Source organism: Calidris pugnax, unplaced genomic scaffold (genome assembly GCF_001431845.1).
Source record: "Calidris pugnax isolate Ruff unplaced genomic scaffold, ASM143184v1 scaffold14, whole genome shotgun sequence".
NCBI classification, from domain to species: Eukaryota; Metazoa; Chordata; class Aves; order Charadriiformes; family Scolopacidae; genus Calidris; species Calidris pugnax.
The window spans coordinates 1,186,438-1,210,780 of record NW_015090793.1 but is presented as its reverse complement, the minus strand read 5'-3'; the positions used below and the strand labels follow the sequence as shown (position 1 = coordinate 1,210,780).

The 24,343-nt window shown below is 37.9% G+C and overlaps 1 protein-coding gene across 1 annotated transcript in view; it reads right to left on the bottom strand.

Annotated features, from left to right (window-relative positions):
• The window catches only part of SLC2A9 (solute carrier family 2 (facilitated glucose transporter), member 9), a 164,515-nt gene that overhangs the window by 22,013 nt on the left and 118,159 nt on the right, over positions 1-24,343 (bottom strand). The window contains exons 13-15 of the mRNA XM_014966695.1: positions 23,339-23,469; positions 21,473-21,548; positions 2,548-2,675 (exon numbers count right to left, since the gene is read on the bottom strand). Coding sequence (XP_014822181.1) covers positions 2,548-2,675; positions 21,473-21,548; positions 23,339-23,469 — 335 coding nt within the window. The remainder of the gene's footprint in view (positions 1-2,547; positions 2,676-21,472; positions 21,549-23,338; positions 23,470-24,343) is intronic.

The following is a 24,343-nucleotide window of genomic DNA, read 5'->3' as shown; positions in this document are numbered from 1 at the left end:
ATACTAAATCACTCAAAAAGCTTTAATATACAAATGAAAAGTTAGAGAATATAGTTTGTCTTTCTATTTGAATTTAGTGAGGGCCTTTTTAAAAAGTTCCCACCAGGTGATCTGTCAGGTGGGATTAGCAGGACAAGATGGGAGAGCCCTGAGTTGCAGGAATTCACATCCGACTGACAGCCAGAGCTCAGGTACCTCCTCGGTTTTGTGCAGGAGGCAAAAACCTGCTATTTTTGAGAAATGAGATTATTCCTTAAATGTTTCTGGATAATTTAAAAACCTAACAAATAAAAGTATTCTGATTATATGCCCCTAGATTTGAGACCTCGTTTCTGGCCAGCTCTCTGGCTGCCACGGAGGCAGGTGGTGGGACTGCTGGTGCCTGGCAAGCCGGGGTGGAAGGCAATCCCCAACGCTGCTTAAATAGTCCCTGTCTTCTTGGAGAAACAGCTTTAAACCACACAGAAACATCCACTTGTTGGATGAGCTCGTGGCTGCCTCCTGGACTATGCTGATGCTGATGACCAAAGTTAGGTTTTCAAAAACACACAGGAACTGTCTTCATTCTTTCTCCACTGCATTTGGTAGGTGTTCTAATGACCTCAGTGGGAAAAGAATTATGTCTCTGCCTGCTTTTGAAAATCTCACTTTAAATGTCTGCACTGGCAAGTCCTTACTCCACACCGTGAAACTGGTGAAAAACACTCACTGATTTCAGTAAGCTTTGAAACAAGCCTTTAAGACTTTTAGCTCTGAGCAGTCTAATTGGAGTTAATGTTAGTAGGAGCACAGCGTTTGGAAGGATGACAGTCTTTATACTTATGTTGACTTTTGAAGGTGACCCAAGTAATCAAAACGACTAGAGACTTCTTTCTTTTACAAGAAATTTTAAATTAAGTGTCAAACTTAGATCAAGGGTCAGGCTTTATAATACTTTCAAGTTCTCCCATAAACTATCTCATGCAGATAACTTTAAACAGTATTACCTAGCAAAAGCAGCCTTACTTGTCAAATGAATATGAATACATAGTCTTATAGCATGATACAACTTTACAGTATCTGCAAATACTGTCATACAGCATTGCATGCAATAAAGTATCATAAAATTTTCAGTTGTAAGAAGGCACAAATGGCAGTAACCCCTTCCTGCCTGTTATTTGAATCTCTTTCTCAAAGATGATTTGAAGAGTAATCCAAAATCTCCTCCTGGTTGTGAGGACCTGCAGGTAACCTGGAGAGTTGTCCCCATCTGTGCCCTTCCCCTGCCCCTAATATTTTTTCTCTGTGACTTTAAAATAAACAATTAGGACTTCTTTATTATTTTGTGCTGTAATTGTGAGCTTCACTCTTAAACTGTTACCAGTGGAGCAGGAGTAAAAAAAAAAAAACTCTTTAAAGAGTTTGGACATGGTTGGTCAGGGGGATTGATCAGCTGTCCTTCAGCTCCTGGGACAAGAGAGTCAGCTTCCATGTGAGCTCCAGAGACTGCAGATGCTCCTTGGGAGAAGCTCACAGTCAGGAAAAGACCCTGGTTTTGAATGAGAAGCTGCTTCAAGCCTCCTTTGCCACAAAATGACACATCAACAATGATGAAGCATTCTTAGGAATCAGAGGAGAAAAGTGCTTTTTTATGTTGAACTTTGACTTTTACTATTTAATACTTTTTAAATTTAAATTTTATTTTTTTTTAAGAAAATAAACCCTGGTTTTGAATGAGAAGCTGCTTCAAGCCTCCTTTGCCACAAAATGACACATCAACAATGATGAAGCATTCTTAGGAATCAGAGGGGAAAAATGCTTTTCTATGTTGAACTTTGGCTTTTACTATTTAATACTTTTAAAATTTAAATTTTTTTTTTTAAGAAAATAAAAGTATCCTGTTAGAATACAAATATCAGTTGACAGATAGCTCTTGGTGAAACTGGCTTCTGTCCTCCAGGCAACTAGTTCAGCCAAGGAAATAAAGCAATCCACTAAACCTGAAGCTTATGGGAGCCTGGGGAAGCTGGGATGGGAACAAATTCATCCATGCAGCAACTAGGCTGCAGCAAGAAGGAGCCAGCTTCTGAAGATTAAAGCCTGACAGAAGAGACTGAAAAAGAGAGAGACATGAATTCAAGCTTAGACAGAGGAGAGTGGAGAGGATCTATTCCCTGGCGAGACTGTTAAAGATTCCCAAAGCCTAGGGTAAACAAGAAGATGGGCGGCCTAAAGGCTGAGGAAAAAGGCCGTGATCATCACCATCAGTGACTGTGAAGTCTTGACACGGCCATCACATTGCACTGCTAAAGCACTCCTGTGGGGAATCACCATATAAGGTTGTCCATGGTTACCATAATTTTTATTTTGCTGGACAATTTTCTCCAAGACATTGAAACAAGGAGGTATGTGGGTAGTGCAATTGAACCGTATCAAAAACATGCTAGAATTTTCATCCAACTTTGACAAAAAGACATATATTATTACCTGAAAATTACCACTCAAACATCATATGCAACACTATACCAGCCATATCATAGTATATCAAATGTCAAGGCTGCTGAGTACCTGAATGAAAGGGAAGAGCAGTCCTACTGCGAAGTTGGAGAGCCAGTTGACCGTCCCAGCTATCATGAACGCGGCTGGTCTCTGCGACTGCTGGAAAAACTCTCCGGTGAGGACAAATGGAATCCCACCTGAAACAAGGTCCAAGACATCAGTCATTTTAGTAAACTTCCTCTGCCAACAGCTGTTTCACTTACAGAGACGAACAAGCTTTAGTGATGAACATGGTTTAGTGATGATTTTTGTCAGTGTTAGGCTGATGGTCGGACCAGATGATCTGAAAGGTCCTTTCCAACCTAGACAATTCTGTGATTCTATGCTCTGTGTTACACATATCAGTAAGTAGCACTGCTCTGCAACTCTCTGCTCAGGATGCAGACTGCAGGGGCTTCTAAGCCAGTAAAATGTGATTTGTCAAAACCATATTTAGAGAAGTCACATTTCTCTCTTCCACGCTACCACATCTCCTGGTTTACATCCTTTCAGTGATGGCAAGCAGGTAACAGAGCAGTGATTCCACACAACAGAGTACCATGTGATGAGCTGTTTATTAAAAATAAGAATAATTGTTTCTACTAAAGTGCTTGAAAATTCAGAAATACTCCAAACTATTTTTCTACCTTAGCAGGTGGAGAGATGGCTTCAAACAGTTTGGGTTTTTTTATAATTATTACCAACTTTCTTTTAGCAATAAAAAAGGTAAAATATTTGCTTCTTTCTAAACATACTTTTCATTGATGCTTATTTAGTACATTCCCTTTCTAGATATACTGTTGGCACTTCTGGCAAGGTCTACTTCTCCCATCGGTCAAGGACTCTGACCTCTGTAATAACAAGCTCAGTTGAATACCACATTTGTCACTTGTGTTTCCTTCCACTTAGACAGTGGACTATTTTATACAGCACTGGCATATTGCTGGCCTGAAAATACCCTCAGGGAATAGCTGTCTAGTAGCTGAAACTCTCAATTTGTGATCTTTGACTTCCTTCATTCCAATAGGATTTTTCAATACAAATATTTCTATTTTTATAGAACAAAACATGGATTGCATTTGCTGGTTGGCTACAAGTTTCAGTTAATATTGCACATTAGACATGCGTCTACTTGCAGAATTATTTCACCAGAGTTTGGAAAATTGTAAGCCTAGTTACATCAGACAGGTTTTCAGTATTCTAGTGCTACCAATTTCTTTTTCTAGGTCTTCACGTCTGCTGATATCATCAGCATCACTTTGTGGGCAAGATCCATGTGCACAGGTACTGTGCAAGACCTTTCTCTGCTTTAAGCATTTTAACAAGTTAAATGTGAGCAATCAAAAAGCCTATTAATGGGGACACTTCCTCTCAAAAGCCTCTAAAACAATCCTCACTTCCAAAATACATAAAAATTAAGCTGAAAACACCACCAAGGACTTATCCATCCCCTGGATATTCTCCTCGCATGTCTTTGCTTGTCGATGTGTTTATCCCTTTGCACTACCCTTACCCTTGGACAGCTGGGAATACATCTGTAAGTGCTTTACAGTGACGCATTGTCATGTAGCCCCCCGTGCTCAACAACACTACCAGGAAACACATGCACCAGAAGCTGTCCTGTGAGCAGCACGAGATAGAAACCTCTAAACACGTGACAGGACACGCAGATAACACCCGGTATCAGATATTCCCCCATTCCACATCTTTCAGATGCAGAGACCGTGAATATGTACATAAAATAAAGGCACTGTGATGCACCAAATGGCTACATATGTTAGTAGGCATCACTCTCCATCGCCAGCTAATGGGACTTTTTGTGACAACACATCTACAATGGCAGCAAGGGCTTCAACTGAACTTTCTGTCCCAAAGATTGCCAGTATAAATTACACCAAAACAAAAGCTCTGAGCAAGTAAACTTATTTAGTTCTACTTTATACATAGGAAACTGAGATATGGAGATTTTAGGCCACCCAAGCCCTAGTTTAGTGTCCTTCTACAAGCCATATGTAGGACCTGAATTCTGTGACTAAAAAAAGTGACCTCTCCCAATAGCACTTTGAACACATAGAATAAGCAGCTGAACAGGCATAACATATTGAAATTCAAGCAACATGTGGTCAATCAGTCCTTGGTGGCCTCTGCTGCCTATTTTATCAAACACTTGGGATTTGGGTTCAAACCCTAGGATATGGCAGGCAAAACAACAATCATATCTGTTCTGCCAGCGTCTGGTTTAGGTCTCAAATGCCATGCGAGGCAGTGGTTTGCCAGGGCACTTGACCCTTGGAAAGAGGAACTGAAGGACTGGAAACACAGAAATCATGTAAGATGATTTATTTATGATCATTTATTCTGTCATGCCTTTGCTGTAGGACAATCTACAGAGGTGTTGCTGTTTTTGTCAGTATAATAAAAAATGCTGTTTGAGACCCATTTGGGAAAATACACATTGTACAAGAGAGGAAAAAAGCCAGAGGCAAAAAAAAGACAAAAAACAGTATAAAAGGACAGAAACATATCAGAAAGCATAAATGTTATGGAAATAAAAATGCACGGGTACTATCTTGGAAAAAGGTTTCTTGAAATTCAAATATAATTTCTAGATAAAAATTAATCATCACTAAAATTTATTATTAGTCACAGTTGCCACAAAAACTCTTCAATCTAATTTGAAAAATCATCAATTAGTCTAGTGATGGCAAAAACAGTATCTTGCAAAGTCTAAAAAAAAATAATAAATAATAAATTAGCAGCTGCTCTGAGTTCTTTCAAAATTCTGGAGAGGAATAGGAAACCTAGCACAGAGAGACCTCCAGAATGTCTCGTAGCATAGAAAAGCATCTCCATTGCATCACAAAACAGAGAAAGCCAATTTCTGTAATGGGGTGACTTAAGACAAATTATATTGAAGAACTACAGGGCCTGAAAAGAGAAGCTGAATGAAGCCAGGTCATTGGTGGATATTGCTATATGCCTGGAAGAGCAGAGACTTGATCTTACTAGGATGCAGGCAAATGCCTCCCATGAGCCACAACACTGTGAAGAACACACTCCACAACTGAGTGCAGGGAGAAAGAAAGTAGGGTAACCTGAAGGAAAAATGCAGAGCCTTAAGACACAAACAGTGAAGACACCTGAGATCAGCTGAACTGATAGCTCCGGGAGTCCACCCCCAGCCATTTCAAGGTGTCAGAGGTGTGTTCAAGGACCCCTTTTCTTCTGGAACTTTGTTTATTTGATAAAGAAATTTGGGTGCATGGGATTGAAGGGAGCTGTAGCAAGCTTTGACTAGGTCAGTTTGGACCACTACTCAGTCTGGGGATGCAGGCTGGGTCCTCCCTCACTCTCTCTTTACAAAATCCCAGGATTTTCCACCTTACTTTTTGGGTAGTTGAGTCATAACAACAATATGGGATCTCAACAACAGAGTCAGCATCATTGCAAGGTTCTCTACAAAATCACTAAGCCAGATGAGTCCATACTGGCCTGTGTTCAAATATAGATACTTGGAAACCACAGCCAGAAGGAATCCAACCAAACCACTGTATTTTTTGAAACAGTCTTTTTGTCGTGGGTTTTGCAAGTTTAATATGTGTTTGAACGTGGGTGAAATAATTTCACAAAAAAGCTAACTGATGTTCTTTCTCATGGGGAATGAACCTGGCATTAGCATTTCCCCTGGAAGGCTTTCCACACAATTTTCAGTGAAACAGCTTTATTTTATATCTGATCATAAACCCAAAAATGTATTTCAGGATTTCCTGTAGGAGTTCTTCAGCAAAGTAGCTTCTGAACATGGATTTAAAGAGGTAATGCATTGACCACAATAATTATAGTGATTCAATTCCCAATACATTGTTCTTTTCAGCACTGCAATGAACATAATGGAACAAGTTCTTAACATACTGCAGTGCCATTAAAGAAAGATTGTTGTACCTGTTAGCATGCTACATCTACTACAAATTGCAAATTTCCTATGGCAGGACCTGTATATCAATGGGCTGTTTAATGAAACTCGAATAAGCCCACATGACACAATTAGACATGCCACAATACTTCTGTATCTGTGTATTTTATTCATTACACTCTGTAATTAGCCCAGTTACACTTAGAATCAATGTCATCTGCTGGTAAACATCCAGAATCTCAATCTAGTAGTCCTTTATGCATGAACAGAAATAATATTCTTGGTATACATGCTACAGATTTTCAAATATATATTTAAATTTGCACAAGTATCAACATGTTTTCTTATGAAAAATTAAGTATGCATATATATTGTTCAGTAAGCACTTACAAATAAACACTGCTTAGCAGATGTCGCTCAGTTCAGTGCAAAAATCTGAATACAGAAAACAGGAAGAAGGAAAGAAAATACTGAGATCCTCCTTCTGTTTTTATCCAGTACCTAACTGGGAGTTGAAGTCATGGCAATATATATGATTTATGAAATGAAACTGTTAAAATAATAAATGCCTAATACAAATCAGGGAGATTTATTACACTGGTAAATTGCCTCTGAAGGTGATGGAAACTGCACCCTCAGAACCAGTAGAGAGAAAGGAACTCAACTCCCTGAGCCCGCATCTCATCTCTCAATACACGCTCAAGACACCCTCTGCGTGTCCAGGTGATGGCTCCACGGCCAGGCGTGGGGTTTCCAGGCCCAGCAAGAGGATCACCCATGGTCACGCAGCCCAGTGGTCTCCTGCACGACTCAGCACTCCAAATTCTGCCTGTACAGGAGGGAGCCTGGAAGTCGCAAGAGCCCTGATGAGGACAAGAGCTTCTAGACTTCCCAACTCTGCGCTTTGAGAGAAGGAGTCTTCAAAGTGAGATGTTTTGAGAAAATGGGCAAGTGCTTTGTGACAATGTTCTGTTTTGGAAAAAAAAAATTCCGTGCAGCTCTAGGCAAAATCAAGCAAAACAGCTTTTAACTACAAGGCAAGGCATGTAGGATAGGCAAGGCATGTTAGGATATATCCTAACAGGGTTGGGAGATGAAGTACTATCTCAATGAAAGGCTTCAGTATTTGCAATTCAAGGGGCAAAGGACAGCTCTATAGGGAAGCTGTGGCAGAGAAGTAATGGAAGTGAGACAAATATCCTGACAAAAACCCTAGAAAACTGCTGGAAAAACAAGTCAATATTCTTCAGTGAGAGAGCAAAAGGCTGCCAGTTTCTACCCAGCGCTTAGCTATTAAAAAAAACCAAACCAAACCAAACAAAAAAACCTAAAACCCAAATAAAAAGCCCCAAATAACACACAAAAAAATCCCCACCAAACCTCATAGGAAAATATATTGTAGGATTACTGCCAGTGAGGGATCCAATACCAACTATGGAGTTTCTTCCATCTCTGTGTGTCTACCGATAGAGTAAGAATTTTACAAAATAAGTATCTCAATCTTCAAGGAGGTGCTCTGTCAGGTTATTTTAACTTGTACATGGCATTTGATAGAATAATACCCCACCAAATAACAACATTACCTAGTCAGCTGTGACAGCTGTATCGCCCGGCTAATCCTGTTGAGAGAACTGGGAGCAGAATGTGTGACAGGGGGTGCACTGAGTCACAGCTTCATGCTACACACTCTGCTATCTGTCTCCAGCTCTCCTCCGTGGGAGAACTGCTGATCTCATCTGCTGCAGAATTAAGCAAAAGAGGCACTTTGCTTGTATAAAACAGTATAGTTCATTAACCACATTAATTTGTACCATTTGAAGAGCGTGGTCTTTTCTGCCTTCGGTTAAAGTCCACTTGAATAAAGCACATTTAAAGCTATGTCGGTCTATGGCAAAGTAGAAGTGCAAACCCTAACACCAAATTAGAAAATATAAATGACACAAAACCTGGCAAAAAACCCCAGAAATATTCATGTACTCTGTTGTAACATTGTTAGTTGAAATATTCATTCTTAGTTCTCAGGTAATTTACACTAAAATTGTTGACATACAACAACAAGGCTATTAGTTAATGGGAAAACCACACGATATTCTTTCTACATCCATTTATGTAACTGTATCTAAGGCAGATATTCCATGTAATTTTGTAATGCAAAAGATAGAAGAATACCCTTACCTGAACCATCTGATAATTTCTTTATCAGTGAAGTTCTCCTCCTCTTGGATAATTAGTGCATTTTCTTATAATTTTTAGTTCTGTCAGACAATGTTCTCAAGCAGAATTTTATGAGCAGTCATTTACTGACTGAATCATTTTTCTCTGAAAATTTGTTTAATGAAGGCAAAATACTTACTACATAACTGAAGAATCCCAATAATGTCAGTACTTTTAAGCTATCATTCTTTACACACATTGTAATACACAGCTGTTTCCTGGAAGCCTGAGTAATATATTCATTTTTTAATAGCTTTTCCTTTTTCGCTTTTTTATTGTAATAGAAACCAGAACTCCAGACATTGGCCATTCTGCCAACTGCTGTCCAAATCCAATATATTTTTTTTGATGTTTTGGTAAGACTTTAAATCTGGTGGGCTATTTTCTGATTATTATTTTTTGTTATTAAATTTTTTTTTGTGTTGGCTTTTTTTTTTGGTGAAAACTGAAAGTCAACATTAAATTTCTACTATGATACTTTGCAATATTTCTTTTTGCTTCACCATTATAATTCTGCATAACTACAAAAGAATAAAATACAATTAAATAATACACTCAACTTTTAACTACATGTAAATAGTCTTTTAAACATTTCTGCTATATTTTCAGACTCACTTTATCGTATCAGAACTGTAATTATAGCCTTTCTGTTTTTCTATTTGAATGTGAAGAAAAAATTTCTTTACTGAGCTATGACTAAGTTTCTTTATGATATAATTAATTTATAATTACTCTCACTAACAATGATGATCAGACACTGATTAAGATGATTAACATAGCTTCTGTTAATATTACATTATTAAAACCAATGATCTCAATGACGAGAGAGTTTTTACTTTAATTAAGGCACAGGAAGCGTCCCTTATGTTTTCATCCTCCATACAGATAGCAGTATTGTGGAAATACCTGAATTAGAGACTCAGAAGTGTGATCAGTCCTAGGTAAGTGAAATATTCACACAGTCACATCACTATGACAGGACTGAAAACAGAAAAAAACCCCAATTCCTATCTAGTCTACGCTTCTATGACAGGACTGAAAACAGAAAAAAACCCAATCCCTATCTATTCTACGCTCATTACTTCTACAATAATCTCCTGAAAAAAAATATAAAGCCATCAGACATGATTTCCCTGTCAGGAATTCAGGTTGACAGCCCATTAGCACAAAACGCTGCTGGTTGTGAACCTATGCAAGCTAAAACAGTCTTGAAAACTGAGTATGGCATGTCAGGCTTCCCTCATGAAATATTTTTAAAAGCAATTAATCATAGTAGCAGTGCACAAGTATGTCATTGCATAACTGCATTCATTCCGAAGGACCCCAGGAGTAAAAATAGTGGACCATATTTTCAGAGAAGCTAGGGCAGCAGAGCCTCTCCCTGTCCTCCATCTCCTGTTTAGGATGGGTAACAGACCGTGTCTTCACTGTTTGTGACTTCTGGAAACTGCAGAAGTCTTTAGGATACAGGGCCTCAAATGCCAGTGATTAAAAGAATTTGGCTGCTGCTCCAGGATGGTAGACAGGGTATGGAGAGTAGCAGATGTAGAACTAATGAATGTAGGACAAAACCAATATTTATTCCTTACTGTGGGTGGTAACCAAAATAGATACAGCAAATAGCAGTAGCTCTTTGCTACCAAGCAGAAAGGAAAATGAAGGGACATTTTGACTCGAAGTACCAGCTTGAAGAAAGACAGTAACAGTCTTGCTGTAATGAAAGATATAAAACTTCTTTCTGATGAATTTCAGAAAGAATTTGCCAAAGTCATAACTAAGCGTTCCCAAAAAAGTGATGTTTCCAGAGTAGGACAGATAACATCTGGAGATTCAAAGGAAACAACTGCTTACTCGGTCAAATTGACACCATCAGACTTCCCTCGTTCACGTAATTGTCCTTCTGACCCATTTTTTCCCCAGTAAGTCTCTTGCTGCTGTTCATTTTCTTAGAGAGAAGAAACTTGCTGCAACTTTCATTGCAACATAAAACACATAAACATTTGCATTTAAATGCTAGCGATGGAGCTTAGCCAAAAATAGATGAGATGAACTTAGAACTTTTCTTTGCCGGGTATTGTGCCTGGGCACAAAGGAAATAAAATATTTTTATTGCTTTACATTCATTAGTCCTACATCTACTGTTCTATACATTTATTAGTTTGCACTTTTGTAAGTATAAATATTTTATACTAATTCACAGAAGAAACAGTATATTTTTTTCCGAGGCTTTCTATATTCAGTCCCCATTAATCTGAATAATGTACCTAAGTTACTTACACAGCTTTTGAATAAATCAATTTTTCATGGTTACATGAAGCTCTAAAACATATGGATGCATTTTTCCAGCAGTAAATTTCTTAAGTGTTGGAGTTGTGAATGCTCAGCATGTAATTAATGATAATTCAGGAAAACATGCTAGTTTAGGTAAGAGGAGTGCTCTCAAGTGTCAAAGCATTCACATTTTGAAAGCTTCAATTAACATAATTTGTAAAATCTATTGTTAAATGGATAAAGTTCCTAAGTTTTCCTGCTGCTAAGAACTCCATGTGTCATCTCCGGCAATTCCATTAACCAGCAGATATGGTTACCTTTCTTTACACTTTTCTTTACTCGGTCAAACTGACAAATTTCCACTAATTATAAAGAATTTAAATCAGTTCTGTAACAGAGCTGTTAAAAAAGGCACATTTACTCAAGGCTCTTCTTTAAAGAGCAAAATATTAACGTAAAACATAAACCAGGTATTAATCCCAAAGATATATGTTGAATGACACTTGTATTTAATATATTCAAGACGCATGTTATCTTCCCCCACAAAAAAATTCAGTGAAGATGTGGCTGGATTGAAAGCAAGTCTAGTATGTTTCTTAAGGGCCAAAAAAAAATCAGTCTGGTCACGGAAAGGCAATCAAAAGACAAATTCTCAGGTGAAGCCCTTTCCTTTCCCATCCTTTCATCTCTTTGAGTTAGTAGAAGCAGTTGAAAATACTCCTGCCCCCAAGCGTAGGAAGGAGATTTTTCCATTGCTGGAGAAAACCAGAAAAGGAAAGGTAAATCCGGTCTCCTGTTGCTGTGAGTCACAGCCCACGTCAATTAAAGCAATGGCATTAATATGGCAAGCCATGATGGCTGGCAGCTGGGAGGCTAAAATGCCAACCCTAAGGCTACTTGCGTTGGATGGATGGTAGTCAGCAGCAATGGAGTGGCACAACGGGGCAGGGGATGGGGCTAGAGATCCCTCAGCAAATCTTCAACTGAGACTGGTACGCATCGCATAATAATTATGTCTCCAGGTTATTAGAAGTTCCTGAACTCAACTGTAACTCGATTTTGGAATATTTAATAGCTTTTAGTGCAGCATGTTTTAAATCTACTGTTATGCCCACAAAAGCCTTACAACCATCAACAAACCAAACCTTTTCTCAAATTGCCAGGAAAACTAAAGCTTATTTCTGCACAACTGCCTGTCTTATCTGACGCAGGAACTATTTGGCATTCTCAAGGGATGCCCACCTCCTGAAAAGACTGTAAAGGATTCTAGTTTACAGAATAAAAGACATTTTTAAAATTAACCTAAACTTTCAAATCTACTGCTTTCTAATCAAACAACACGGGTTTATTTGTTTCTTTTGAACACAATATACTTTTCTCGTACGAAAAGAAGGTATTTCTTCCATGCAAGCAAGCTCCAAACTCTTTCTCAAAGTATACTAAAAGAAACTGTATTAAAAAATGCCTCTGTGGGAGGGCATGAGCATTAGAAATTCTTACATCCCACTTGAAGTGGAGAAGCCAACACAACATCGCACAAAGCTTCTGTAAATGCCTATTTCAGGCGATAATACTGATGCTGCCTTTCATTTCAGTACTTTTATGTCTATGTGTGTGCAATCACACCTTTGTTTGTGTTTCACACCCAAGAGAAGATTTTTCTTCTTCCCTGATGGCATTTCAGATTGAATGAACCTCATGATTTTCAAAGTGACCCTTTTATCACAACTGCTCCGCTGTCAATACAGCTGCACGTTGGCATTCAGAGTAAGAGCACAGGCCGATTTAAACTTTAAATATCAAAATATCTTTGATACACCTCAGGGCACAGCAATGACTTCCTCTGAGTCTTCTTTTGTTTAGTTCATAATGTCAATTTAACACATGCTGAATATACCATTATCATGTTTCTATTGTGTCTGTATTCCTCTGTGCTAGGAAAGGCTTCACTTACTCTCCATAAACCATGACAACTATTATAAAAATAAATTATAAGACACAACTCTCAAAAAAGAGACAAAAAGTAAGTGAAACATTTTTCTGAAATGGTCTGGTTTGTTAGTGTTTCTTAGCTGTGTCTGAAAATGCAATCGCTATAAAAAGCAACAGTCAAAAAACATAGATCTCATTATCATGAAATTATGACTTTTTCAACTTCCATTAGGGAGTGGATTTTATCAATTTCCCTTTCCTGTGACGACAGCATGACTGGAAACATGCCACTGATCTGATTTTGTCATCCTTACGCATACTGAGTAGGAACTGATTTTAAAAGTAGGAATTAAAGCAAAATCATGCTGATTCATGTTTGATCCTATTCACACTAAATTCAGCCTTACACAAACTCCTCTGCAGCCAGCAGGATGTCTTCCGAGGGGAAGCGCCACTCACCCACAGAAATACCTACAGGATTTAGGACCAGAATAACTACTTCTAAGACGTTACACAGCATAAGACAGTAAAGGCAAATGCCCTGAAGCCACTGTGTAAGGATTAACCAGAGATTCCTGCTTTCTTCTCACTGTAGCACCACGGATTTAAAAATAGCAGCTATTGATGTAAATAATATCTATGCAATGACCAGCTAGAAAATCCTCTCTGAGAACACGCTCATCTTTGTAGACACAGGAGCTTTTTGACAAATGGAAAAAAAGAAAGACTTTATACAGAGGATCAAATATCTCACTTGAGAGATAAAGGAAGAACATAGAACTTTGAGATAAAGGAACCCAGGATCAGACTGGATCATCAGGTTCAAATCTAATCTCCAGCTGTTTCAGGCAATATTTCATACAGTCCTTTTAGAAATTTATAAAACTTATGTCTCTAGTTCCTCCTTTTGCTGTTGCCATGGAGAAGCTGATACTGAACTCAGCTCCTCTAGTGGCTAACAGTTTTCTTCCAATTTCTATTCTAAATTTATTGATGGCTAGCTAGCACCTACATTTGGAGTTTGCTGTGATTTTCTTCAGCAACATTTACCTTCAGCTTTTCTGTCTTCTCAGTGTTATTCTGTCTTCTGCCCATGGTTTTAGAAACAAAAAAACCTATTCTCAGTCTTTTTTGTAAGATCCTATAAAAGTTATCCTATATCTTTTAATAAAATCTATCTTCTTCACCTTCACAGTAGCCTGTCTTTGCAGCCTTCCTGGCAAACTGCTGCATGAGCAATTTTGTGCTCTAACGTTCAACCCTAAGTCTTTGTCTCAAAAATGATGACATGACACATGACAACACAATGAGCATTTTTTACATTACAATGAGGAGAGACAATGCACAATAATAAGATGCATTAGCTCTCTAAGAAAATATGTAAAAGAATGTGCTAATAAAAGGAGTGTTAATATAAAATGATCTTTCAAATAACTTAAAAGATAGAGAGCTATGGAGAAGTTTTCCATGTGACACTTAAACAGATACCATTCTTGCAATCTCCTTAGCTGACACTATCTGACACCCTTAAATCCTCACCCTGTTCCTGAGTTTCTAAGCCTCTTTTTCTCTCCAACTGCCTGCAGTTATACATGTCCTATTACTAGAAATGGGTAAACTGTGAAAGATGAAGTGAGATTTCAAACAATCTCAATTGCTAATCTCAAACTTGAAAGAGCTACCAAAGTAACACAATTTTCCTGCACAAAAATGGCATGATTTATGATAATCAAGCAATGGATATAAAAGCAACCCCTCAGATTTCTGGAACTGCTCCTAGTATTACTGCTTGTTGTAATAAAAGCTGATTTCTATCATTCCATAGGACCCCAAGGAACTCTGCATGACTACCTGGGCACACGTGTGACTGACCTCCCTCCCAGATACAGTGGTCGAAGGAAGGACAACACATCTGTGCTGCACAAACACCTTTTACAGGTCTTACTACACCAACAGGGTCTTGGGTTATTTCTACTTATTCCTAATAGTCCAAGAAGTCCAGCAGTGGTCGAAGGAAGGACAACACATCTGTGCTACACAAACACCTTTTACAGGTCTTACTGCACCAACAGGGTCTTGGGTTATTTCTACTAGTAGAATAGTAGAATAGTCCAAGAAGTCCAGCGGGATATAAAAGCAACCCCTCAGATTTCTGGAACTGCCCCTAGTATTACTGCTTGTTGTAATAAAAGCTGATTTCTATCATTCCAGAGGACCCCAAGGAACTCTGCATGACTACCTGGGCACACTGACCTCCCTCCCAGATACAGTGGTCGAAGGAAGGACAACACATCTGTGCTGCACAAACACCTTTTACAGGTCTTACTACACCAACAGGGTCTTGGGTTATTTCTACTTATTCCTAATAGTCCAAGAAGTCCAGCACTGCAGTTAACTGCATTTCCAGAGCCACCAAATATGCAAAGGTTCGATTAAAGAGAGACGATACTTTTCATTTTCTGAAAGAAGGTGATAAAGGAAGGATTGCTTCAAAGCCATGTATATTATTAAAACAGTCCACCTCCTCTCACCCTTTCATTTAATTAAAGACAGGCATCATACCTAACCTCCCCCACCATGGTTTCCTCTCACCCTTTCATTTAATTAAAGACAGGCATCATACCTAACCTCCCCCATGGTTCCCTTTCCTGTCTCTGCAGCACTGCCTCCTCCATTTATTAAAACTGGATAGAAGGATGTTGCACTTAGAATATGCTTCTAAGGAAGAAATATTAATAAATCTCTTCATATAAAGATAGTGCATGCAAATGCTCTATGCCAAGTTTCCAAAGTTCTCAGGGTCTCACTGTGTCTTTGTCATGCTTATTTCCATTGGGAAGGTTATCCATGCCAACATTGTTCCTTTCCTGTCTCTGCAGCACTGCCTCCTCCATTTATTAAAACTGGATAGAAGGATGTTGCACTTAGAATATGCTTCTAAGGAAGAAATATTAATAAATCTCTTCATATAAAGATAGTGCATGCAAATGCTCTATGCCAAGTTTCCAAAGTTCTCAGGGTCTCACTGTGTCTTTGTCATGCTTATTTCCATTGGGAAGGTTATCCACGCCAACATTACTGTAATCCCCAATTAATCAGTTGATTGGGTTTTTTCCCCACATGTTCCGCCATCTGGGGTAAATCTCTTGACACATGGCAGAAGAGCAATTCTCTGGTTCAGCAACTGAATTTTTAATTTTTTTATACAAATTGGAACAGCATCAAAACCAAAGACTGAAAGACGCTCATCCCAGAATACATGGCAGCCTGGCTGGCAGGAGGGGGCACATCCCCGAAGGCAAATAAGGAAATTGCCCCTGGATTGGATACATTCTGGATCAGCTGGTTTTGCTGCTGCTGTTGTTTTTTGTTTTGTTTGGTTTTTTAACTGTTTGACTGGTAGATAAAAGGATTGCTGCTGCTGTTGTTTTTTGTTTTGTTTGTTTTTTTTAACTGTTTGACTGGTAGATAAGAGGGGTCAATCTCCAACAACTTTATAAAACTATCTCCAATCACCCAATGGACACACATGTGTATAGATATTTTTCAATTAACCCAGCAAAATCAAAAATCATTTGTTTGCACAGCAACTGTTGCAAAGGCACAATAGATGACCTGGGAATTCAAGTAAATAGAGAAAAATAAGCAGAATCTACACTTTTTGTGTTTAAGTCAGATTTTAGTTTGGATTTCCTGAAAGAGACACAGATCCTGCAAGTGCAGCTCAACGTGATTCAGTGTATATGAAGAGGCAGCCACATGGGTTTAACTGAGAGAGTAGCTTTTAGCTTTTCCTTTTTCCTTAAGTATTAAGCCAAGGTTAAAGAAGGAAGACATTTCATTTGTACCTAAGCCCACCTATCACTACCCACATTTCCAAGGAGCTACATATTACTTACCCGCTCAGTAAAGGCATTCCAAATCAATGCATTTGCTCATGATACCTAACCCAAACAGCACAAATGCTTCAAGGAAAACAAATGTTCTCTTACTATTTTTCTTCAATTTTTAATTTATTTTTTTTCTTACTGTCTTCTCAGGAGCCAGAACCAATCCCCTCAGTCCTTTCTTTTTACTCTTTGCTGGACGACAATTCTTCAGTTGAAATGTATCATGTACTTATTTCAGGATAACCATGAGACCAAGAAAAACATTTCCTTGAAGCTTCTGCTTTTTTCTTGAAGTGAAAACTGTAAAATTCTTTACTAATGTGTTCCCATAATCAAAAGTAATATTGGAAAACAGTATGTTTCTCTGCAACCAAATATCTTCACTTGTGCATAATTAACCAAATGGGCACAACGAAGCAACTGTTTGGAACAGCACAGCTCCTTAATCTATAAAACAATAAGCAATTTTTGAATTGCTTTGAATTCCTTCAGATTATGGATTTACTATGTTGAACATAAGGGTCCCTTTAATTTTTAGGAAATGCATGAAAGCTTTCTGCTGTTTCTCTTTTGATAAAAATGATGAAGTATCAAATCACACACACTCCTGGAAGTACCTGTTGTTAGCATTACTGTTTCTGTCCCCAGCAATATGCCTGAAAAAAACATCTGCAAGCTGAAAAGCCTAGTTCAGAAAAATGAAACAAAGAAAAAAACCCCACAGTTTATAGTAACAGCTGATCCTAGCTGTAAAGGAGCAGATGGGACTCATCCATATGCTATCACAAAGTGGGAGACCACATCTAAGCTATCAGGAAAGTATCAGATGTTCTAACAAGACATAAAATATTGTATTTTTAAAGGCAATTTTATGCTCAAGAAAGTTACAGCAGTATTCCTGATGTTATTTACTATTTTTAGATGGGATAATTCCAAGTACCGATAGCTCAATGAATGTAAACTGAATTCATCCTAGATGAAGATCTGTATCTGCAGAATCATAGCAAACCATGTGGGATTTACTCTGAAGAATGCTGAAATGCTCTAAATAGCTACAGAAGGAATTAAATAGGATACTAAGGGTTAGTAATACCATGACAATAGTATATAAAAACATTAGAAATCTGCAACTTAGTAATAATGAGCATGCAATCAGTTTTCTTGGGGAAAAACCCTTTTACTGACCAGAAAAGTGGGGCAGTTATTCCTAAACTTCAGCCTTGTCTTGTTAAACTACCAGACTGTTGCAAAAGAACACTAGATATTGAAGTGTGAAATTTTTCTGCTAAACGGGTGTCATAAAATATCACTGAGAAGAAAGCAATAAGAAATAGACATTCAGTCTGGAAAAATCTGAGGCAATAAGGTAAAAGTCTTCAAGATCACAAGAAACTTGAAGAGGGAGGAAGGAGATCAATTGTTCTACTTCTTCCAGTGCAAGACCTAAAGGGACGAAAGCAAAGCAAAGGATGTCTTCATGTACAAGAGAGGTGGTTGACATGTAGATAAAGTCTTCAAGATCACAAGAAACTTGAAGAGGGAGGAAGGAGATCAATTGTTCTACTTCTTCCAGTGCAAGACCTAAAGGGACGAAAGCAAAGCAAAGGATGTCTTCATGTACATGAGAGGTGGTTGACATGTAGATTTCTTTGCTAAAGGATGATAAAATTTTGCACAGTTTCAGACAGGGAATGAATATGTTCATGGAAGACTGTGAAAATCTTGGAAACTATGTCTCAGAAAGACCCTAAGCTGAAAAAAAAAAAAAGTGTAGTCGTGCTAGAAAAGCATCTCGCCTGCTTGCCCTGTTCATACTTTTTTCTAGATACTCTCTAACAGCGACTGTATTGGAGATGTGTTAAAAAACGTATTCTTTGCTACTTACTTCCTCTCCGTAAAACTCTAATATTAGTAGGAAATGAAAGATAAGGTTAATTTTCAGCAGTTACTTTCCCATTTAAAGAAATCATGTTTCTGTGTACCATGACACTCCACAAAGATGATTAGGGGTCTGGAGCACCTCTCTTACGAGGACAGGCTGAGGGACTTTGGTCTTTTTAGTCTAGAGAAGATTGAGGGGGGATCTGATCAATGCTTATAAATGCTTAAAGGGAGGGTGTCAAGAAGATGGGACTGATCTTTTTTCAGTGGTTCCCAGGGATAGGATAAGAGGAAATGGGCACAAACTTGAACATAAGAAGTTCCAGCTAAACATGAGAAAGAACTTCTTTACTTTGAGGGTGGCAGAGCCCTGGAACAGGCTTCCCAGGGAAGTGGTGGAGTCTCCGTCTCTGGAGACATTCAAAACCCGCCTGGACATGTTCCTGTGCAACCTGCTCTGGATGGAGCTGCTCTGGACTAGATGATCTCCAGGGGTCCCTTCCAACCCCATATCATTCTGTGATTCCATGAAAAGAATTCCTGTAGAAAGTAAGTAAATAATATCGAACTATAGCTGTTTGTCTTGCATGTATCTGGAGACACTGCTCCAAAGAGAGTGCAAAGTACAGTAGAAAATCCTGAGTAGCATTGGTAAAAGGAAAGAAGCTAAGAGAAGAAAACCAGAATCCATTCTGAAGAATGGTGAGAGGAAGGTGAAATACAGAGGGTTAATCTTAATATACTGAAAATACAACATGTAAGAACATATTGATCTGCAAGTTATAAAAATCAGTGAAACATGTCTGTAATATGGGAAAAAATTGCAATTTGATTCAACTGATTTTTTAGAAAAAACAAAGGTATATGTTGCAAGCAGCTGCACTTACTTAAATTGTTTGAAGTTGTCAAGATGTTTCAAGTCAACATTTGACTTTCCTTAGGAATTCAAAATTCAAGAGCAGTTCTATTCCACAGAAGTCTTCTTTAAAAAAAAATAATCTCAGTCTAAGAAACATGTCTGCAACACTAGGGACTTTGGTGAACCTGAGATTTGTCCTTACAGAAGGACAAAGGGATTGCAAGACTGTTTGCACTATTTGCCTTGCAAGAAGAGCTGGAGGTGAGGAAAGAGAACAGTCTTCACAGGCCACCTACATTATGTGCATTGATGACCCTAGTCAAGCTATTTCACTCCATCCTTCTTCCAGTCAGTGAAGAAATAAGCACAGAGATTAGTGACAAACTGTTTTCCCAAAAGCAAGGGGAAAAGAAATATTTTGATCTCTCCATCTTCCTTTAAAACAGCATAATTTTTCGTCAGCTTTTCCAGAAGAGGATCCACAGCATTACAGCAATGTTTCATTAGAGTCACATGAGACATCAGCAACTCTTTCTTTCCCCAAATAAACCACAATCAATTAATTAGATCACTTCAGTGGTGAAGATGTATAAACAGCTGATTAATGTTTAATGTCAAACTCTTTATAAAGAAAAAGAGGCAATAAACGGTGCACGAAAAAAACGGAGAACTCAAGGGAACAGAAGTCTTACTTTCAGGTTTACAGCAGAACACCTGTGAAAAATCTCCTAAAACGCAGCTGATTTTTGTAGAGAACAGTTTGTGAGAGAATTTTTGAAAATTTTAACACTGTTTTGACATCTTATTCTGTACGTGAATTGAATCTGGATTAAATTCCTCTTAATCTATCTGCAAATAATTTAGGTTAACATTTCATTATCTAATAACTGCAGGATCCGATTCTGATCAAGCCTCTGAAGGCTAGAGCAACACTGTTTAGAAAAATACTACACTCAGGCAAGTATTTGCATATTATGCTTATCTACTAAAACGCGTTTTTCAAAGATATGATGCAATTAGAATCACAGGATAAACTAGGTTGGAAGGGACTTCTGGAGTTCAGCCTCGGGTCAAAGCAGGGCCAGTTGTTCATGAACTTGCCCAGCTGAATTTTGAGTAGCTTCAAGGATGGACATTTCACGGCCTCTTTGAGCAACATCTTCCAGTGCTTAACCAGCCTTGGTGTAATCTTTTTTCTCTTCTATCCAGACAGAACTGCCCTTGCTGAGACTGCTCTGGCCCTTTCATTCTACACTTCTGAGAAAGGTCTGGCTTTATTATTTTTTCATACCTTAAACATTCTTTGTTAAAGAAAATGAAATACAAAAATTACAACCAGTGAATACTGGATTGTGTACAAAGTTGTATCCAGCTCCATATAATCAAAACTGGGCTGGGAACATAGGTCTGATAAACTCATTGCAACCTACAAAAACATTGGATTTGAAATGCATGCAATCAGTAGAGAATGACAAGCAGCTCCACCATTGGGACATCCACCTTTTCCATCATCTTCCTGAAGAAAGTATGTGTAAACCCTCTTGCAAAACACTTCTCTATCTTTGGAAAGGGAGAGAAGAAAGAAACCAGACACAACTGTCCCCATCCTCCAGTGTCACATTTGCCCAGCATTAAACTGCTAACATAAGCATCGATAAATAAAACACTCAGCTTCCAGTCTGAGAGGATTTTTATAGATTTACAAAATCATAGCGGTAGCACAATAACAGCCAACAGTTTAATTTGGTACTGATTGCAATTTAGGCACTAGTTCTCAATTATGCTGACAACTGAGTGTGAATGCATGTGTAGATGGGTTTTTATCAAGAATGTTGCTGTCGCTTTGTGTTGCCATCACCTTTCATAGTCTTAGACCCCTTGTGGTCTTCAGATAAGGGTCAAATGAAGTTTCCTACAAGCAGTTTATTAACATAGTGCCAGCACAAAAATACCTCTGCTTTGGCATACAAAAAATGTGAAAAAACATAGACATACCTGGTCCAATGCAGAATGACGCAATGATTGCCAGGATGCAAAATATACTGAGGTAAGGAAGCCAATGCACAGTTTTCTGGGTAGATAAAGAGACATTCATGTTAAGTATATTGTATGTATCACCAATATTTAAAACAAACAAAAAAAAAATCACAGAAAATAGATAGTGTTTTCCATTCTGTTTCAGAATTTAGTCTAGCATTTCTTTATTCAGACTTCTAAATGACAGGAACTTGAAATATGCTGAGTAATTTCTACTGAGTTTTCAGGACACTGTTTCTTAACCATGTATGTGAATGCTTAACAATAATACTAATAAACGGGAAAAAAACCATGGATTCCCATTCCTTTCTCTCTTCATCAGTGGATTTTTCCATTACCAAAGTGTAAATGCCATTTTTATTAGACTTTACTATTTTTGCAAAGTTAGTTAAGATACATATAACTGTAGTATCACCAAAACATCACCTTGAGTGGCACCGTAAAAATATACTTGCTAAAATAGGTAATTATTTACGTATTCAAGACCCCTATTTTCCAATGCTGCTTCTCTTTCAGTCTGTGTTACTCCTTTCATTATGTGGAAAACATGGTCTCCTGGGCATTAACATTAACCAAGAGACTTGAGATCTATCAAAATTACACATTTTGCGTTGCACACCTGAATGCAGATCCAAGGTCTCTAAAGGCACAGAGACAGAGAAGGTGCAAATATGGAGTAGATACAAGCCAAGCCAAGATCAAGCCATTTTGTACCCTGGTCCATTGTCCAAAGCACCATCTAATCTCTAATACTTAACACCTTGAGACACTTCTGAAAGGGTGTAAAGCCGAAAGGTTCTCAAACTTCAGAGGTTTAAAATAGCTGAAGGTCCTTACACATCAAACTAGGTTTTTTACAAGATTTGGAAGGGAATTTTTCACTCAGCATACAAAACTGGCAGCAACATCCCTCTTCTGGAGAACTGTCTTATAGTTGTCATGACAGGTATGTGGAGTAAAGCTTTATTGTGCTGTACTTACAGGTCAGTCAAATCAAACTTACTGGCATATTGCTAGTCAAACTGACTTACTGACTCTCCTCAACCAGGAAACAAGATTTGGAAGTCAGATTAATGGCATGACATGGGAATCAATGGCAGCAGAAAAACAGCTTGATAAAAGACCACCCAAAACCATACCATTGCAGACTGTTAGCTGTACTTCTCAAAAGCACTCAGGAACAGATAGAAACTGCATCATTATGAAAACAGAAGCTAAACAAGGAAAAATGTCTCAAGGCCAGTATTTAGAAGGGTTTAATAATACTCCTCTGACCATTTGAAATAACTGGGGAACTGACTGATGATAATATCTGAGAACTTAAATGCAGGTGTTCTGCAAAGGCTAAGTCTTTATATTTTCAGTAAAAATATCAGAAATATAACTTGAAAGAAACATCAAACATGGAAATCTTTTCACTACTGGAAAAAACATCTAAACTTAAGAATAAGGATGACAAAATATGAAAGAAATCTCAAAATGACTGCATTATAAACAAAAATAAAAACACAGCATATGGGTAAACTATTTACCTAACTATGGGTAAAACTGTCTTCTTATGCATGAATCTTGGAGTTAAGGAGACCGAGCATGACAAAGCCTCTATGGCTTTTTAATGCAAAAGCTGCTATGGCTAACCACAGTACTTTGAAATCAACAGATATTGTTTACAACAATAAGCAAAACACAGACATTTGAATCTTTATGTCAAGCTGATTAAAAGGACTGGCTTATGTAGGAATGCCGAGACAAATAGGTATTGAGCACCTGGTGTTTAAAATAGGCAAATGAAAGAATAAAAATAGGTAGTGCCCATAGTGTTACCTGTAAAGTCAGAGAGACGGTAAGCACTGCGAAGAAGACAATCATCAGCCCAAAACCCCCGATGAGAAGAGGCCTGCGTCCCAGCCGTTCAATAACTAAGCCCTGGAAAACAAAAAGTGGCATTTGACTTCCTTGATAAAGCACGGAAAGACTCAGACCATGTTATATGTTCTCCTAGTAAGTACAAACATCAAAAATAAAACCATGAGAGCTGATTTTATACTATGTTACGATGTGTTCATAATTGTGTTCACGATTATGTTTACACAATTTAACCTCTTTGAAAAAACAAACCAGCACAGCATCAGCATCCTTATTTGAAACTGCTGGAAAAAACTAGAAAACCATCAAAGCAGTACTTGGTATTAGTTTTACGCCTGGATTTCCTAGTACAGAACAAATATGACCATACAGATATGAAAAACATGTAACTGGTAAATTCAAGTTTCATGTTAGCATGGTGGATTTCAAAGTTACTAGTACATTTAACTTCTCGTGCCACTATTTAATAGTGAAATAAGCACTGTACATTAGCTATATAAAAATAATTAATGTGACGATAAGTAACTGAAGTTTGATTTATTTTTTCAGGCATAAATCATCACAGAATCATAGAATGGTTATAGCTAGAAGGGACTTTAAAAACCATCCAGTTCCAACTTCCCTGCCATGGGCAGGAACACCTCCCACTAGCCCAATCCAGTCTGCTCTTGAACACTTCCAGGGACTGGGGAGAGGGGAAATAAAAAAAATAATTGTACATTGAATAAATGGCTATTTCTTAATTTCAACATCTCTCTGAATTTAAGCTTAAAAAGTTTAACATTCAAGATTAAAAGTTTTTTAGCACAGATTTATTTTTTTAATTAATCTAAAATTTATTTTTAATTTCTTTTTCTGTCCTAACACAGAAAAAAACATTCAGTTGTGATGTAATTGTATTGTACTGCAATTACAATAGTTAGATAAAATAAATCTATCTGCCAGAAAACTTTGCTCAGACAA